At 39.7% G+C, this 18,515-nt stretch overlaps 1 protein-coding gene across 9 annotated transcripts in view; it reads left to right on the top strand.

Moving 5' to 3' along the window:
- TDRD7 (tudor domain containing 7) overlaps window positions 1-18,515 on the top strand; it is a 50,888-nt gene that overhangs the window by 16,238 nt on the left and 16,135 nt on the right. For 6 of the 9 annotated variants that reach the window (XM_036433262.2, XM_036433268.2, XM_036433266.2 and 3 more), the window contains 7 exons: window positions 867-940; window positions 4,404-4,621; window positions 7,585-8,171; window positions 12,278-12,464; window positions 15,792-15,903; window positions 16,815-17,017; window positions 18,374-18,508. In XM_036433262.2, the coding sequence (XP_036289155.1) occupies window positions 867-940; window positions 4,404-4,621; window positions 7,585-8,171; window positions 12,278-12,464; window positions 15,792-15,903; window positions 16,815-17,017; window positions 18,374-18,508 (1,516 nt within the window). The remainder of the gene's footprint in view (window positions 1-866; window positions 941-4,403; window positions 4,622-7,584; window positions 8,172-12,277; window positions 12,465-15,791; window positions 15,904-16,814; window positions 17,018-18,373; window positions 18,509-18,515) is intronic. The other 3 variants (XM_045579977.1, XM_036433267.2, XM_036433269.2) reach the window with 2 other exon arrangements.

Here is an 18,515-nt window from a genome sequence, read left to right as displayed (position 1 = left end):
TAGTGCTGAAAGAAAAGAAAAAAAGTCAACTACAAATTCTATAGCATTCTATTCATTCCTACAACATTCACTCTTCCTTACATGTACCAAGCATTGCCCTAGGCACTGGGAACACAGGTAAAGACACTTAGAGTCTTAGTGAGGGAGTCAGAAATGAACACAAATTATTGCAATCTGTGTGTGTGTGACTTATTTCTTTGTCCTAATATTTGGGGAAAAAAATCTTGCTACATATATTGATTATATTTCATATAAAATTATTTTAGTAAGTGCATGAGGTGGGAAATCTTTGTTTATTTTTTCCTAGGTGCTTATTCGAGCAATCCTCTCTCTGGTTTGAAATGCCACTATTATCGTATGCTAAGATATAATGTAAATTGAGTGTTTCTAAGCTCTCTACAATTTTACCTATCTGTTCAACTATTTTTGTAACTTCATTATGCATTTCAATATCTGGTGATGCAAGTCTTTCAGTTTTTAGTTATATTCCAAAAATAGTCTTTATGTTCAACTGTTCATTCTTTGCATGTTTTTAATAATTATTTTGTATTGTTTGTTCCTTAAAAATGATTTATTGGAACTCTGACTTCCAAGTTTTTTATAGTCCTAGTTTAAATTTAGCTTTTAACACATTTTCTTTGGGTGAATATGAAACATGAAAGCTGAAATCAGATATACTTTCATTTCAGTTTATTGTGAAATATTTTAATGAAATATTTAAATATAATGAAATTTAATGAAATATTTAAAATATAAAATAATTGTTGTATGTTCAATGCCACAGAGACTTTAATGAAAAGGATAATGTTTAAAACTTGGTATTAACTCTGCTATTTTAATTTTAATTCACTTTCTTTATACCTTAGGTATAGCCCAAAAGCATCCCTTCCACCACCTTTACAGATACATCTCTCAAGAACCTGCACTAAGGAAATGAGTGGTACGTTCCCTAAACATTAGCTTCATGATACATTTTGGTTTCTGGAGCCTCAAAGCCCTAAGAAAACTATCTGGTAATGGCTTTGACATTTGCTCTCACCTTCTCCTGCTTGGAATATCTCTCCTCCCCTCTTTCTTAATTCCTTTAAGTTATGAATTGAAGTGACGTAAAGAGAAAATAATACCTCCAAGGATATCATTATTATCCTGACTTCCTCACATTAGACCTGTTTCAATTCCAAGTGTCACCTGCATAGATACTTGTGTTCCTTGTCACGCTCTCATGCATTATGGGTTAGATTTAAAGTATATAAATGTGGGACCTAAACACATAAAATCATTTCAGATACTCTGCCATCTGAAAGCTGGGACCCTAAGCTGTATGTAGTGACTACTAAGTATTTAAATATGAATATAAATGATTCCTCTCTTATAAATTCCAAAGTGGGCTGTTAAGAAAACAGTTGGAGACAAAGTCAAAGAATCTGAAGGTTAGAAATGTACCCACTCATCTTGTCTCCAGACGTAAATCCCCTGCTTGTAGCCCCACCTGAGGGACACACTGTTTTCAGAAATAACACTCAATGTTGCATGAAAATTAAAGGATATGCTGCTTTAAGTGTGATTCTTACTGAGTTGAAATCATTTTTTTCTGTAAGAGCACATGTCCAGTATTTCTTATAGAAATTAATTAAGCAATATTATTTTATGTCAATTACTCTTACATTTGCATTTCCTGAAACATGATTACTATATTCAATAAAGTCATATACCCTTTAGACTGGCTGGCTGTAAGTCCTTTTAAATCTTTAAACCTTTCCTGCAGAACCAAAGGAACTTTTTCAGGAAAATTGCAATTCACCTGGCAGCTGATAGGCATCTTTTGTTTTCTTAACAACCTTTTGGAGTTTATAACCTGATGAATCGTTTATATTCATATTTAGATGCTTAGAGATCATTGCACATGGTTTAGGGTCCGAGCTTTAATTTATTTTATTTTTATTTTAAAAAATATATATTTTATTGATTTTTTACAGAGAGGAAGAGAGTTAAAAACAACTATGAGAGAGAATCATCGACCAGCTGCCTCTTGCACACCCCCTTCTGGGGATGTTCCCCCAACCAAGGTACATGCCCTTGACCAGAATCGAACCTGGGACCTTTCAGTCCGCAGGCTGATGCTCTATCCACTTAGCCAAACCGCGGCGGGTCCCAGCTTTTAAATGGCAGAGTATCTGAAACTATTTATGAGTTTAAGTTTCATATTTATGAATATTAAATCTTACCCTCTTACTAGTATGAGTGAGAGGGTGATCAGTATCTTGTGTGCACACCTCTCCTGCCTGCTGACAGCCTAGGTTACCTCCTTGATTTGTCTAACATTAGGTGGCCCACAAAGCAGGCGTGTTTGCAAAGACTCCAACTGTGCATCAGCTACTGACACTCTCTGGCCAGTTCTGAGAAACTCATCTTTTTTCTGGTATTTTTTATATAATTATTTGAGAAGAACTTAATAAATTAGCTCTGCCTTAAATAGGAAACTTAGGTGGGCACCCTGAACCCTTTGATTCGCTGAGCCATACAGCCTCAGCAAGGCTAGGTCTCTCGCCTTGTGGTGGGTAAAGCAGTCAGCATCCAGCCATCCTCAAGGAACAGCTTGCTCTTTGACATTCTGGCCTCTTTAGCCTGTGTATCTATACCAGGCGGTTTAAAGGGGGATTGTTGAATCCCAGCAGAAATCATATATGATTGAAATGTGAATATATTTTGCTTGTAGTTGGTAATTTTTAAAGTACTTTGATCTGTATTCCAGTGAAATTTAAATAAGATCTGGAATGAATCTCATAGTTCCTAAAATAACAGAACTATCAACTATCATGAACACTCAAATTTTTTTAATGCCTTAGGATATTACTAACTCAGGCACTCTACATTTTATTTTATTTATTTATTTTCATTTTAGAATGAAGAATTTTTTTATTATTATTGTCTAAAGTTTTTCATATGTCTTCTTTTTTCCCAGTTGACTCCTCACCCTCACCCCTAGCCAATCCCACCTGGGCAAGCCCCCACTGCCCCGGTGTCTGTGTCCATTGGTTATGCTAATATTCATGCATACAAGTCCTTTGATTGCTCTCTAATCCCCCCTCCATTAGTCTCTGGATCTATTCTTGTTCATCAAATTATGTTGGTCATTATATTCCACATATGAGTGAGATAAAAAATTAAATGAATAAGAGAGTCAACACTTTATTTATGAAAGATAAATGATATGAATTGGGGAAACAAAAAAACCATCAATACTTATCTGTGTGCGTCAAACCTTTCATTTATATTTATAAACCGAGGCTAGAATGATTAGTGTAAGTGGATTGTTTTTTGAACTTTATGTATTGCCAAATTATTTTTCTCTTAAATGAAGGGGAAGACTGATCACATCTTAAAAGCTGTACAGCTTATTATCTACACTAATAAAAGAGAAACATGCTAATTAACTGTACCTTTGTGATGCCCACCAGCCAATTAGGAGTGAGTATGCAAATTAACCCAACAAAGATGGTGGGTTAATTTGCATACACATACACAGGACGGGATGCTTGTGTCATCGCCATGGTGATGACACAGGCATTTCGCTCCACCCCAGCTGCTCTGGGCCTCTGGGCAGCATGGGAAGGCAGAAAGGCAGCTCCAGGCCAGAGGGAAAAGGCAGCTCTGGCCAGAGCGAAGGTGGTCCTGGCAGCCAGGGGAAGGAAGGCCCATTTTTGCATCAATCTCTGTGCATTGGGCCTTTAATTTTTTATAAAATATCTTTTGATCTTTCTATTAAGGCTTTATCCTTATGCCTTATGGAATATAGCTTTAAATTCAGTATTGCTTATAAACCATTATTGTCTAAAAGTAACCTTCCTTAGTTACAGTTAGAAAATGACTAAATAATAAGTTTCATTATTCTTTTTTTTATTTTTATTGATTTTAGAGAGGAATGGAGAGGGAGAGAGAGACAGAAACATCAATGAGAGAATATCTTTGATTGGTTGTCTCCTGCATGCCCCCTACTGGGGATCAAGCCCTCAACCCAGGCATTTGCCCTGACCAGGAATCAAACTGCTACCTCCTGGTTCTTGGGTTGACGCTCAACTATTGAGCCACACTGGCCAGGCAATTTCATTATTCTTTATGAAGCAAGATTATTCTGATGTTTAAATTAAGTGAAGTACCCTTGTAAAAAAAAAAGGGGGGGGGGGGGAGACCAGGTTCTCTCTATGGGTAGCTGTTGACCCTGCTGGTTATTTCATGGTTAAAACTTGGAATGAAGTTGTCCTGGTCCTACTCTGCCTAATGCTGCTCTCTCTTAAATCCCTAGACCCCACAAGCCTGAAGTATGACAAAGCCTAAAACACAATCATTAGATAATAAGCTAAATTAAACATTTTGGTTAATTCTATCATTTTTTTAATTTAAAGATAATTTAAATCAGACTGTTGAAAAACCAAATATCACACTTCCTGCCTCTTACACTTATAAAATGGATGAGGTTCAAAACCGCATAAAGGAAATGCTAGACAAGCATAACAATGGCATTTGGATGTCTAAGCTTCCACATTTTTACAAAGAGTTATATAAAGAAGAACTTAATCAAGGAATTTTACAACAATGTGAGCACTGGCCTCATATTTGCACGGTACGTTTCTCCTTATTCCTCCCTCGTAATGCCTCCTCCACTTTCAGATTTGAGTTATTAGTCATAGCACCTTTTGTCCTCAAGGAACCTGTGAGCAAGAGCCTAACCTTGAGCCACGGTGGAAGAAAATGACTTGAAGTTTATCCTAATACAAATAGTTGCAGTTAGCATCAGTGAAAAGTCTTTACTAGGCAAAGCATTGGGGGTGAAAAAGAGTATGGGCCTTGAAATTTAAGGAGCATCTAAAATTATTATAAGTGGAGAAAGAGTTTCTCTGGGAAGATGATTTGTACACAAGAGTTGCCCTCTACAAGGAACTTTTACATTTACCTTTGACTAAATCTCTCTTATATGCTATAAACAGTCATACTTTCTTAAACAAAAATAGCTAATAAATTCTAACCCTTTTCAAGTACCTAGGGCTTAATATCACCAGCATCAGTACCTGCTGCAGAGTTTGGGTGGTGACCATATAAAATGAAATTTTGAACTTAATTTAGAGTTTCAGCACAAAGCACCCTATGCAATGGAAATGAAACTGTGGCTTAGTAGACCCATAAACTGTTTTTGGAAAACTTTCTGATTAATTGGGTTAATACCAATTCTGCTTTAGAATCCCAAAGAAAACTCTTAATTCCATAAGAGACAGGATGTTTACCTGAGCCATGCAGCCAAGTTAGCAGGTGAGTCTTCGTGGACTCAAAGGAAGTTTACTTCAAGAACTTTAAGTTAAAAGCACATGTAAATTGGAAAGGAAGACATTTAGATCTCTCAGAATTAGTGAAAAGAAAGTTTCTGGGAACAGTGAGTGAAGACTTTTATTTGTGTGAACATACAGGTTGTTTTAAATCCTTAAGTCACATCTATCAAATCTAAGGTGTTTACCCCAGACTTACAGAAACCCAGAAGAATCTCATTTAACTTGTGATTCCAAATGAGGCAGAAATCAAGCTAAATATAATGAAGTTGTGGGGATAGAAACTGTAAGGCATATTAGATACCAGAATCTTGTGACCACCAAAGGAGATGGTTTGAACTCCATAATAGAGGGAGTTAACCTTTCATGTTACCTACCTGTGTCTCCTGTTGGGAGGTGAGGGTCCATAGACAAATAAATTGACCCACTGAGATTGAGAAGAGGTTAGTAGGTGAAGACTGAAGAAGTGTTTTATGATGGGCCTAGAAGGCTCAGCTGGCTTTGGACATGTAGGACTGCCATGCCTAAATCTAAACTTATATTAATTGGGATTTTATATGACAAGTGAATAACTCATGTAGAATTGTTTTATTTCTTTCATTTGCTCCAAAAGTATGTTTCTCAAACCATCTCTAGATACCCAGTCTGTATTTTTGTATCTTATTAGGTGTCTTTAAACTTTTAGAATAGTGAAGACTGGCATATTAAGATTCCAGATTTAAAAACACGAGTCTCTAGACAGGTGGACTAACCATTGAGAGCAAAACGAGGAGTTTTAGATATTTGTATCCATAAGGGACATGGGTTGTGACTGTCACTTAAGGCAGCATTCGAAGTGTCACAGCGTGTTGGCAGGAGTCCACTGATGATGATGGGGAATGCCTGCAGATGCAAAACATGAACTTTCTTGTGCCGTAGGTAACACCTCTGCTTCCATCGATGCTTTAGGGTTTTGGGGCAAAGACTTTTTTTTTTTTCAGTCTTCAAAATTTAAGCAGTACACATTGGCAGAAGAATCTGAAGAGGAAAACCTAATGTTTTATATTAATATTCTTCCTCCTCATGTATTATCTAGAATACATATGCAGACTAAAAGGAATCTTCTAACTTAATATTAAATTGGCTATGTTTTTTACTGATTAAATGTCTTTGGTAGCAAGACAATACCTTCTTTACTTATACACATCTATGTTCTCTCTTCCTCACCATTTTATTTAAAAAATGAAGTAAATATTCTTTACTGTCAGGCTACTCACCCCACATAGTTTCATATTCTATTCTTCTTAGGGAAGAGAGGACTTCTTGCAAGCTTGAATTATTGCCTTTGTGTCTGGAACACTCTCCTAAGGGCTTCAATCGCAGCTAAGGAATAGCTGAATGGGATCTGACAAAAAAGGAACATTTCATGTATACTGAATTTCATATAACTTTCACATCATGAAATTTTCACATCAGTTCTTTTGATTTTTTTTAACCATTTAAAATATAAAATTTATTCTTAGATCATGGTTTTGCAAAACCAAGGGATGAGCTGCATTGGGTTGGGGTCAGTAATTTTTGGTCTAGCAGTAAAAGGCTATACACCAGTTTTTATTTTCTTTGTTCTCTTATTATAGAAATGCCATCATGCAGGAATGTTATGCAGCTAGAATTAGATCGGATGACATACAAATGCCAGGCATTTTTAACTCATGTTTACTGGAGGGGTAACACTTCAGCTAACCTTGGATTGAGGTGCTGTGGAAACAGTACCTTACCTCTGGAGCATCTTTTTCTAAATGATGGAAAGCTGAATGTTTCCTCAGGCTGTTGCAGGAAGAGGAGAGACAGTACTTGTGCTTTATCTAAAGATTTCCTAGCCTGCTTCCCAGTGGCTTATTTCTGACAGTTCTAACACTTCTTCACAACTTCGTCCCACCTTGCATTCAGTCAGTTTTGTAAACTGTTGCTTTGGATTTGGCAGAGAGAACTGAATGAGATATGCAGCATACAGAGCAGAACCACTCATGGTTTCCTAGGGTTATTGGAGACCAAATACCTCCCAGGGAAGTTCATGCTATTTTATTTCTGAAATGCGTCTAGTGGTGTTATTTGCAGGTAAAGGCAATGCATTAAAGTCTTTGTAGTTGAGTCAAATGTACACATTTGTGTCCTCTTGATTCATTTTAAAACAGTATTGCTCTTAAATTTGAAATGAATTTCTATGTTTTCAGATTGTTTATAGTCATTTGAATTATCTGTCATTTGCTTTCTTTAAAAATTTCAGGTGGAAAAACCTTACAGTGGTGGTCAAGACTTGCTTCTTTATCCAGCTAAGAGAAAGCAGCTTTTGAGAAGTGATCTGGACTCTGAAAAAGTGCCTCCATCTTCACTACCTGATCCAAAACAAGTATCACCACTAAAAGGGTGTCCCACAGTCATGCCAGGAGACTTTAAAAAGAAAGTCGCAGAGCTGTTGGTGAAATACTCAAATGGTCTTTGGGCCAGTGCACTTCCAAAAGCATTTGAGGACACCTACAAAGCAAAATTCCCCGAGGGTGCCTTAAAAAATCTTGCCTTGCTTTCTGATGTTTGCACCATAGACTATATTTCTGGAAATCGCAAGAAGGCCATTCTCTATGCCAAACTTCCACTGCCCGCTGACAAAACCCTGAAGGATGCAGGGCACGCACACGGTGATTATGCTTTCAAGTCCATGATTGAACAAGAATATTTGCAGATAGAAAAGAATGCTGTCGAAAGTGCCGATACCATTTTGGAGAATATAACGGTTCCTCCATTGGTCATTCCAACGGAGGCATCCCCGTCGGTATTGGTGGTTGAACTGAGCAACACAAATGAAGTGGTTATAAGGCAAGTTTTATTTTCTAAATTGTTAGGATCCTCGTGTACTGTTGTTACTTATTTTTCATGTGCGTGTTGGGATTTGAGAAATAATAATATAGTCTAAGTTCTATAGAGGTATAGTAAAGTATAATATATTCTTTATATCTTTCACATTTCTCTCAACTACCAGAACTTTTTTGTATCTCTTAGGAGAATAATTTTTATTTCTTCTACATTATGGTTATATTAGTATATTTGTCTTGCCCACTAGATGGTGAGCAACTTGAATTCAAAGGACTTAAAAAATTAATATATATTCATTATCATTCCCTCTGCTTAAAGCAAATGATGCATAACAATCTCTGTCTAGCACACTTCCATAGCTAGACAGAGATGCTTGGCCTCAAACATGGTAAAAAAAAAATTTAAGATCTACATATATTCTAATATGTGTCAAATGTTCAAAATGTACAACTATTCTTGAGAGAAAGGATTACTAACAGTTTTAAAAATTGAAATGATAATATGGTATGAACTTGAAAAAAAAATCTACGTTGAAAGCGTAAAGGTAACTATGTCAAAAGTGATACCTAGTCCAGAGAAAAAGCAAGTTGCCCACTGGGTAGTTGATACTATTTCTTTCTTTTTTTTTAATATATATTTTATTGATTTTTTTACAGAGAGGAAGAGAGAGGGATATAGAGTTAGAAACATCGATGAGAGAGAATCATCTATCAGCTGCCTCTTGCACACACCTTACTGGGGATGTGCCCGCAACCAAGGTACATGCCCTTGACCGGAATCGAACCCAGGATCTTTCAGTCCGCAGGCCAACGCTTTATCCACTGAGCCAAACTGGTTTTGGCTAGTTAATATTATTTCATCTGGAGCTCTGTAGCATTTCCTAAAAGTCCAAATAGCTAAACACCACCTCCTAGTATAAAACATCAGATTAGAACTTGGACCCAAAGATGCTCTGATTTTTGAGGCTCTTGATATCATTGCCTGGGAGGGAGGAGTCATTACCTGAGTGGCTAATGATAACTGGAGATACAAAAAACAGTCCAGCTCCAGGCACTTGACATGGGGTTTTGGAGAAAATATAGAATACATAAAAAATATTGAAAGACTATAATTTGCGGTTTCTGACTCAGGATAAAGAATGGGAACTGGGCCCTGGCCCGTCTGCTCAGTGGTGAACATGTTGGCCTATGGACTGAAGGGTTGCTGGTTCATTTCCCAGCCCCCAATAGGGACACATGCAGAGGCAACTGATCAATGTGTTTCTCTCACATTGATGTTTCTCTCTCTCACTCACCCCTCCCCTCTCATTCTTGCCCTGACAAAAAGCAATGGCTAAAAATATATACATCCTCAGGTGAGAATTAACAACAACAACAAAAAGAATGGAACTGGTGTAGCTGGATCTCTGGAGGTATCAGCCTTAGGCTGGATCAATCATGTGATTTCTGATGTTCTTACCAAAGAACATTGGCAGGAATCTGGGTCAGTTCCACGACTTCTGTAGGGAGGTTCCAGTCTATTCCAGCGTGACTCAGCCCCGGCCTCAGGTTATGTAGATGCCTTTTGTGGCGGTAGCTGGACAGAGCAGAACAGAAGCTAGGCTTCTTCAACAAAATTGTCCTATGGTTTGGGCTGTTACTCCTCCAGAGAATCATATAATAGGTGAAAGAAGAGATAGAAAGGAGAGATAGAAAAAATTAAAGCTCTTCTAGTTAAACAAACTAAGTCTGAATGGATAATGAAATGAGAATCAAGTATCTTAGGGTGCTCTAATTAGAAGAATTTACAGAGACTTTAGAGAAGTCCTGTTTTATGCAGGGGCAGTAAATGTATAAAGTTTTCATTCTAAGAAGTGGAATGGCCTGAAGAAATAAGTAGGTAGCCAAGAGTTATGGGTCCCATTTGGTTCACTAATAAACTAAGGTAAAGGAAGATTTGAGAAACACATTACTAGCTTTTACTATCTGACATTATAAAAAATAATCTAGATCTGCTTGTTTGGCAGTATCCTTTGGTATCTGTGACAATAGTCTTTGGTGCCATAGTCAGAGGCCAATCACGCAGCACTAGATTGGATCAATCATGTGATTTCTGTTGCCCTTACGAAAGGATTGGCAGGAATCTGGATCAGTTCTAGGACTTCTGTTGGGAGGTTTCAATCTATTCCAGGATGACTCGGCCCAGGGTCCTCAGGTTATTTAGATGCCCCTTTCCAGTGTAAGCTTGAATCCTGGAACTAGCACTGCACATTTCAGCAGATGGGTAATGTCTGCCATGGGGTTGACTGCCCTGAAGACCGCAGATCCCAGATGTGCCGAGACCTGTTATGCACCCACATCTTCATTCAGGCAAGGCAGTAAGCTCTGAAAGCTAGACCTGTGACTCTTAAAAGGTCTGGAGAGGTGCTATAACAGAACTCTCAGGTCAAGTATGGGATGCTCTCTCCAGCCTCAAAAATTATCTTTGTACTCTGGCATACCTAAATTGTCCTCCATACATCCTTTGCCCAATTGCTCAAGTAATTTGGGAACAATATAAGACCTCATTCTTGATACTAACCACTGTCATACCAACTGTAACATTATCCGCTTACTCCACCAAGCTGTGTACCCATCCTTTTCCACTGGTTGCTGCAGAATCTGCCTGCAGATCATACACTGCTCATCACTACCTTCCTCCTCCACGGTAGGAGCCTGTGCGAGGTGGACAACTAAGCCCGAGGGCTCTGCTCAGGCCTCTCTCTGCCAGTGAGCTCCTGGGCTGGAGCAGCGCTGCAGGGAGGCCCTGTGAGACTCCAGTCCCAGGAAATGAGCACTTGGTGGAATTTCAGGTCTCAGAGAGACTTCAGAGCCAGAGTGCAGCTGCATTTTAGGCAGTGCCTTCACATTCCTAAAGCTCAGTAAATGCACAGTGTGGCAGAGCTCTTAGCTGTCTCTGGAGTCAGTAGTATGCATGTAACAAATGGTTTTAAAATGGCCATTGCCTCAAAAGAAGCATTCTTTCCATATTGTGTATGATGTTTTAAAGCTATTTTCCCCCTCTCGTAGTGAGTAGGATGGCTGGTATCTTCTGTTCTGGTGATAATTATAAGAATACATGAAAACCTTCTGAAAGGGATAGTATCTTAATGCTCAGTAGGAGCACTTGGACTCTAGGTAAGAGCTAAGACAATACAAAGAATTACTTACGGCATCTCCCCATCTCCCTGGCCAGGCGGTAGCCTAGCCTTCTAGCTGAAAAGCCTTCCTCGTGGGGCTGACATCTCCTGTTACAGGAGTCACCTTGATTCATCAGGTTTTGCATTCCGGAAGGAGGCCTTTGGCGGAATTGTCTCTGAGAACTAAAGGGCAAAACTACAACAGCCTGTTGTGGCAGAAAGGAAATAGTATATTTTGGTAATATGAACTGAGACAAGATGACTACAGTTGTCAGCAGCAGAAAATTATTAAAGGAGATAGGAACACCTCCTGAGCACATACTTTTCAGGAAGCACACAGTGTCAGAGGCATCTTGCTATAACATGTCACCCCTTCTAAGGGTATCAGAACTCAACATTTTGTTGTAATGTGTTCAGTACGGTGAGGAGGGGTTGTCACGTGGTTGTGTTTAAAGCTTTGTTTTTCTGTATTAAAATTCCACTGGTTTTCAGAGCTTGGGCCTTGTTTAGACCCAGCCTTGGTTAAGGCAAAACTATCAACTATATTCTCTTCCAGCAATCTACACAGCTCTCCAGCAGCCTTACTCAAAATCTCTGTCCATTCCTGCTGTCTGGCCTCCACTGGAGCCTCCATATTCGTGTCTTCCTCTCTTCCCTTCCCTGGAGTCTTTCCTCAGCCTGTCCTCCTGAAGATGCCCCAGCTACTGGATGTGCTCGAGCATTTTTTGTTCTGTTGTGTGGTATATTGGACCTTGTTCTTTTATGCACGAGTGCCACAATATTACATTTTCCTTTGTTAGATATAATTGTTTGCTAAATACATGTTCTTCTCCCTGTTGATGTAAGCAAGTCTGAGACAGGAACCAAAGATGGAGGCAGAAAAACAGTAATATGAATGAATTCTTATTACTCCTCCTGTGTTGCTTCATTTGTGTTCACCTCTTTAACTAAGGTATGTGGGCAAAGACTATTCTGCTGCTCAGGAATTAATGGAAGATGAGATGAAGGAGTATTACAGTAAGACCCCGAGGATCACACCGGTCCAGACTGTGCATGTTGGGCAGTTGCTGGCTGTCCATGCCGAGGAGGACGCTTGGTTACGGGCCCAGATCACCTCGACAGAAGGGAACAGAATCAAGGCAAGCACTTGTTTACTTTGCCGTAGCGTTCTGAAGACAAGCACATGAGTTTTCAGATAATGCTGCTTCCGATAGTGTGCCCTTAGGACACAGTAAATAAACTGTTTTATTTTCTCCAGAGGTTGAAAAGATAATCTATAAAAGATTTTCACTGTTAGCTTTTAAGCCAGTGGTAGTTATATTATCTCAAAGTTTTAGGGAAAAAAACAACCACAAAATATTCTCCTCCATGGAAGTGTCTGTAACCCATGATGTAATCCGAAAGAGCCCTTTATTCTCCTTGCCCGGGAAAAAGAATAAATACTGATCACAGCTCTGAGGGCATCTGGTCAAGGTCAGTACTTCAAAGCGAGGGAAACAATACAGGTCAGAGGAGACCACACCCTTCCTGTCCCCTCTTCAGCTGAGGACCCCAGATAGGACTTGGCCATGCCTGAGGCCTGCCTTCTCGGTCATCTTGGGAAGGTCCGAGGGCCTTTCACCAATCTCTCCCCTCAGCAGGCTCTATGACTCCAAGCCTTGGCGAAGCCCTGGTGGTCAGCCTTTCCCCATTGCCTCCTCTTTCCCTCAGTGCAGAGACCAAGAACTAGGACTCTGGCCCTGAAGAAACTGTTTTGTCTCGATTTTACAAGCATTGAAATACACTTCTGTTTCTATGGTCTCTGTCCCATAATATAAAACCTGTTCCTAAAACTAATGTAATGTTGTATGCTAACTGCGATGGACAAATACATTTCATAAAAAGCAAAACTGCTCCTTGTGCTAGCGTCAGCCCCTGGCAAATAATCCCTTTGTGTCCCTAAGTGCAGATAGCTACCTTCTCAATTCGAGCTTCAGTCCATCGGGTCCTCTCCCCTGAAACCCTGCCTTCAAACACAGGGTCAGGAGGTCAGAAAGGCAGGCTGGCTGTTTCCTACCCAGTTTGCTCAATAAGAGAGACCCTGACCATCCAGCCACTGTTTGCCATTCCCAGAGAAATTTAGGAAATCCTTTAACCAAATCTACCGAGATAAAACTTTAAGCGATTTGATGACCTAACTTTTAAAATCTGAAAATTGGCTAGCAGTTTCTCGTTTCTTAAAAGTTAAACCTTTTCCATATGGACCTTAACTATTTACACAGGAGGATATATAAGTCCACAAAAAAGGCTTGTACACACGTTTGTAACAGCTTCCTTATTAAGAGTCTTAATCTGGAAACAACCCAAATGTTCACCAACAGGTGAATATATAAATACATATATTTATCCATACAATGCCATACTATTCAACAATAAAAAGGCATCACCTGCTGAGTAATTCTGTATTAGTGAAGGTGAGGTCGGGGAAAGTTCACCTGTATGGTAAAACTCAGATCAGTGGTGGCCTGGGACAGGAGGTGGAAGGGGGTAATTGCAAAGGAGAAAGAGAACTCTTTGGAGCGGCAGATGGTCTAGTACCTTGATTGTGTGGTATCAACATTTGTCAAAACCCATCAAACTACACTCTAAATGGGCATTGTTAATTCAGTGTGATTTATACTTGGATGAACATATAAACAGGCTCCACGACTGGTGAGTATGAGAAACGGGTACATGAGGTTGGTGCCAGTTTGCCTGACCAGACCCACATCTCTGGAGCCTGCTGCTTATTGCTCAGGTGGTGCTGTGAGATCTTTGGCCACTTGATGGTGCCAGAGAACCAGGAATGGACTGGGGCCTGATAGGCTTCTGAGCCTGTTTGTGCTGATCCAGAGCATTAAAGAGAGAAATACTGCAGTGTGGAGAGTCAATCTGGGCAGCCCATGGGCAAATGTTTCATAGTCGTCAGCTGCCATACAAATATATGATACCGTGTTTAGAAAAAAAGAAAAACAAGCTCTAAACCTGACAGAAAACTTGTGAAGATTGTAGAACAGTTATTACTCAGTCTGTTGGTGATAGGATTATATTCTAAATTTCCTAGGAATGATGATCACATATTATATTCTACTGTCAGGCCATGTTAATCTCCACTGTGGGTCTGGGAAGAGCAGAATCCAAGTGGGAGGTGGTGGTAGCTATTAAAGGAAACAGAGCTGCCTGAATCCTGAGGCCTGTGGGAGGAGGAACAGGTGCTAAGTTGAGACTGGTGACATGGACCTGTCTGCTGAAATGGCAGGCTGCCTGCAGTAGGGCCCCTGCCAAGATCTAGGCCGGGGGAGCAGTGAGTCGATATGGACTCTGAGAGACGGTCCTCTCCAATAGGCCATGTACAGGCTCCACCGATCCCGTGCTCAGGTGGTCAGGGAAAGGCCTACGTGGTCTCTAGCTTTTTCTTCCTTTGATTCTCTGCTTGAAAAAAAGTTTTGTTTTGTGTGTTTAGTACCGTAATCTAAGAACTAAGAAACTGTGAACATTAATTTGCTGCAGGAAGTAAAACTATCACTTAGTCTCTCTGTGCCCTGGGTTTTGCTTTATTTTGTTTTTGTAATAACAAGCAACTGCTTTAACTAGAGGAGCAGTCTCCCAGTCTCCTTCAGATTCTTATTTATCATTTAAACCACAGCTTAATGTTTTCTCTCCAAAAAAGGGCTTAGCTTTTAGAGTCATTTTCAATGGAAGGTTCTGTTAATGCTTTACAAATACTATCCAGACTCTTAATGATCTGCTCTAATGGTGAGGAAGTGTGTGGATTTCTGCAAACACAGAGCTCTGGCCAGCAGACTTAGGGCCTTTTGCTAAGCTAGATGAAGGCCTGACCCAGCTTTATACCCGGAAAACAACAAAACAAGCAAGTGTTTGTTTTTACATGTAGAATTCAGTGTCACCCAGCCATGGCATTGTTGTTGTCATCGACAGAAAGCATCTCAGTCCCTGGAAGCATAATAGCCAAGAGCAGCCATCCCAAATGCTCCTTTGGGGATTTAGAATCTGATAAATATGATCAGAGCGACTCCCGCTCTAGGAACAAGTAGTGCTGCCTACGGATGCAAATCCTTGGTGGAAGGATGTAAATCAAGAAGGAATAAGCATTGTGATATTAATGAAAGGTGGGGCCGCCATGGCTGGCAGACCCAGGTGGGTGTGCTGCCGAGAAATGGCAACAACAGAGCCTCAGAGCTCAGCGGGCTTCCGTTTTCTTCCCGTTGGAACGTGCAGGAGAGGAGTGCGGCCTGGAAGTCAGTGCCCTGGCTTCCCTGGTCGCAGCCCCAGCCTTTCTCTCCTGGCATTTCCCAGGCAGTGTGATCGCACTGAAACGGTGATCATGGGATAAAATGGAACCAATTAAGTACATCAAGTGATTTTTTTTAAAGAAGTGAGGATAAAGAATTTTACTTGAATCTAAACATTGTTTTTATTATCATTAGGTATGCTATGTTGACTATGGATTTAGTGAAAATGTTGAAAAGAGCAAAGCATACAAATTGAACCCAAAGTTCTGTTCCCTCTCATTCCAAGCTACAAAGTGTAAGCTAGCAGGTAAGAGGAAGTTTTTTGAAAACTCTTTCCATGGTACTTTGTGGTTAAATCCTAAAATGTGCTAAGCATCTCAAGGTGTTATAATATACTACAGGCCTGGTGCATGAAATTCGTGCACTGGGGGGGGGGGGGTGGGAGGGTGTTTCCCTCAGCCCAGCCTGCACCCCATCCAATCTCTCTCACAATCCAGGACTGCTGGCTCTTAACCACTCGCCTGCCTGCCTGCCTGATCACCCCCTAATCACTCTTCTGTTGGCCAGATCAACGCCTAACTGCTCCCCTGTCAGCCCAGTCTCCCCCAACTGCCCTCCCCTGGCAACCTGATGGCCCCCAACTGCCCTCCCCTGCTGGCCCAATCACCCCCAACTGCCCTCCTCTGCTGGCCTGATCGCCCCCCAACTGCCCTTCCCTGCTGGCCTTTTTACCCCCAACTTCCCTCCACTGCCAGCCATCTTGTGGCTGCCATCTTGTGATAATGTGAAGGCTTGAGGGCCACTTGGGTTTTATTAGTATAGATATTTTAAAACCTAAAGGTGATTATTTAAATGAGATTGTAAAACACAGCTTCCCCATAAAATTCTTAAATTTTTTAGTAGTCATAACTGTAATAAATATTTAAAACAAACACAATCCAGCTTGGCAGGCATGGCTCAGTGGTTGAGCTTTGACCTATGAACCAGGAGGTCATGGTTCAATTCCAGTCAGGGCACATGCCCGGGTTGCAGTGTGGGGCATGCAGGAGGCAGCTGATCTATGATATTTCTTTTGTCATTGACGTTTCTTTCTCTTGCTCCCTTTTCCTTCTTCTCTGAAGTAAATTAAAAAAAAAAAAAAAAAAAAACATAATCCATCTATCTGCTTAAAATGATTCTTCTAATTAAGTAGAAATGAAAATATTCACTGTTTTTCAGGGTTGGAAGCTCTCAGTGATGATCCTGGTTTAGTGAAGGTGGTTGAATCTTTAACTTGTGGAAAGATCTTTGCAGTGGAAATTCTTGAAAAAGCTGATATTCCGCTTGTTATTCTGTACGACACCTCAGGAGAAGATGATATCAATATCAATGCCACCTGCTTAAAGGCAATATGTGACAAGTCACTCGAGGTTCACCTTCAGGTACCACTGTGACCACTAATGTTGTCTGTTACACGTGTCACAGGAAAGGAAGTTATCAGGAAAGGATGTTGTAGATTTTAGGCTAACACTGGATACAGACAGATTATATACATATTGAGAAAAAGGGACACAGGGGCTGGAAGTGAGGAACATGCCAAAACCGTAATGGTAATTATTAGGAATTGGATCTTTGTTTTAAGTTCCAGTTTCTATAATAAGTATGTATTAACTTCATATGAAACTATTTTGCAAATATAATAGGGGAGGATATTACAAAAGACAAGAAAATTAAATCAATGAAGATGTTTATTAAAGTACCAGAGGCCGGTGCATGAAATTTGTGCAAGAGTAGGCCTTCCTGTCCCTGGCTGCCGGCACCGGCTTCCCTCTGACACCTAGAACCCGGGCTTCCCTCGTAGAAGGTCATCTGGTCTAATTAGTATATTTTGCTTTTATTATTATAGATTGCTTTAACATTTTAAAAATGTGAAGAACATGGATATCCACAAAGAATAAAACCTTTAAATAAATCATAAAACAAACAAAAATAAATAAATAAATTATAAAACTGCCACTGAATAGGAAGAGATGTTAAAAATGACCATTTTAACGGCTTCTTGGCAATGTTGGGAAAATGTTTGTTTTAATGAGTAGAACAACAGTGAATTATTTTTATATTATGATTTGACTAAAGATGGCTAAATTAAACCTCTACTATGAATTAAACATTTTTTAAATTATAAAATTATTGTGGCCTATGGACACAGATTAGAAAGTAAGTGATAAAGGGATTGATTTGGTAAAAGTTTCTTATTTCCATTTCTGTAATATTGCAAAAATATGTTTTATATAACAATTTTTTTTCTAAATTAATGGAGAGAAAATAAAGTGAAGGATATTCTCAGCTTTTCAAACAATGGAAAGTGTTAATAAGTTAATGTATGCAAAAAGTCTATTTTGTGCCTCATACAGATGATATCAAATATTTTTTTGGAAAGAGAGGTACCTAAATTTTTACATTTAAGTTATGGATTTTATTCTATTTATCCTCCAACTTAAAACATTTCTACATGTGTGTTTATTGATTTCAGAGAGGAAGGCAGGGGGAGGGAAGGGTAGAAACATTAATGATGAGAGAATCATTGATTGGCTGCCTCCTGAGTGCTTCTACTGGGGGTTGAACCTGCAACCTGGGCATGTGCCCTTGACTGGAATCGAACCCGGGATCCTTCAGTCCGCAAGCCGATGCTCTAACCACTGAGCAAACTTAGAAGATTTTTAGATAGACACCCTTTAGGTAGGAAGGAACTGTGCTCTATTCTCAAGCCTCCTTGGCATGTCCTTTGTTCATTCTAGGTTGATGCCATGTACACAAATGTCAGAGTGACTAATATTTGCTCTGATGGCACACTCTACTGCCAGGTGCCTTGTAAGGGGCTGAACAAGCTCAATGACCTTCTGCATAAGATAGAGGATTACTTCCATTGTAAGGTATGTC

The sequence above is a fragment of the Pipistrellus kuhlii genome, unplaced genomic scaffold, assembly GCF_014108245.1.
Source record: "Pipistrellus kuhlii isolate mPipKuh1 unplaced genomic scaffold, mPipKuh1.p scaffold_m20_p_12, whole genome shotgun sequence".
NCBI lineage: Eukaryota > Metazoa > Chordata > Mammalia > Chiroptera > Vespertilionidae > Pipistrellus > Pipistrellus kuhlii.
This window is presented reverse-complemented; position numbering and strand designations above follow the sequence as displayed.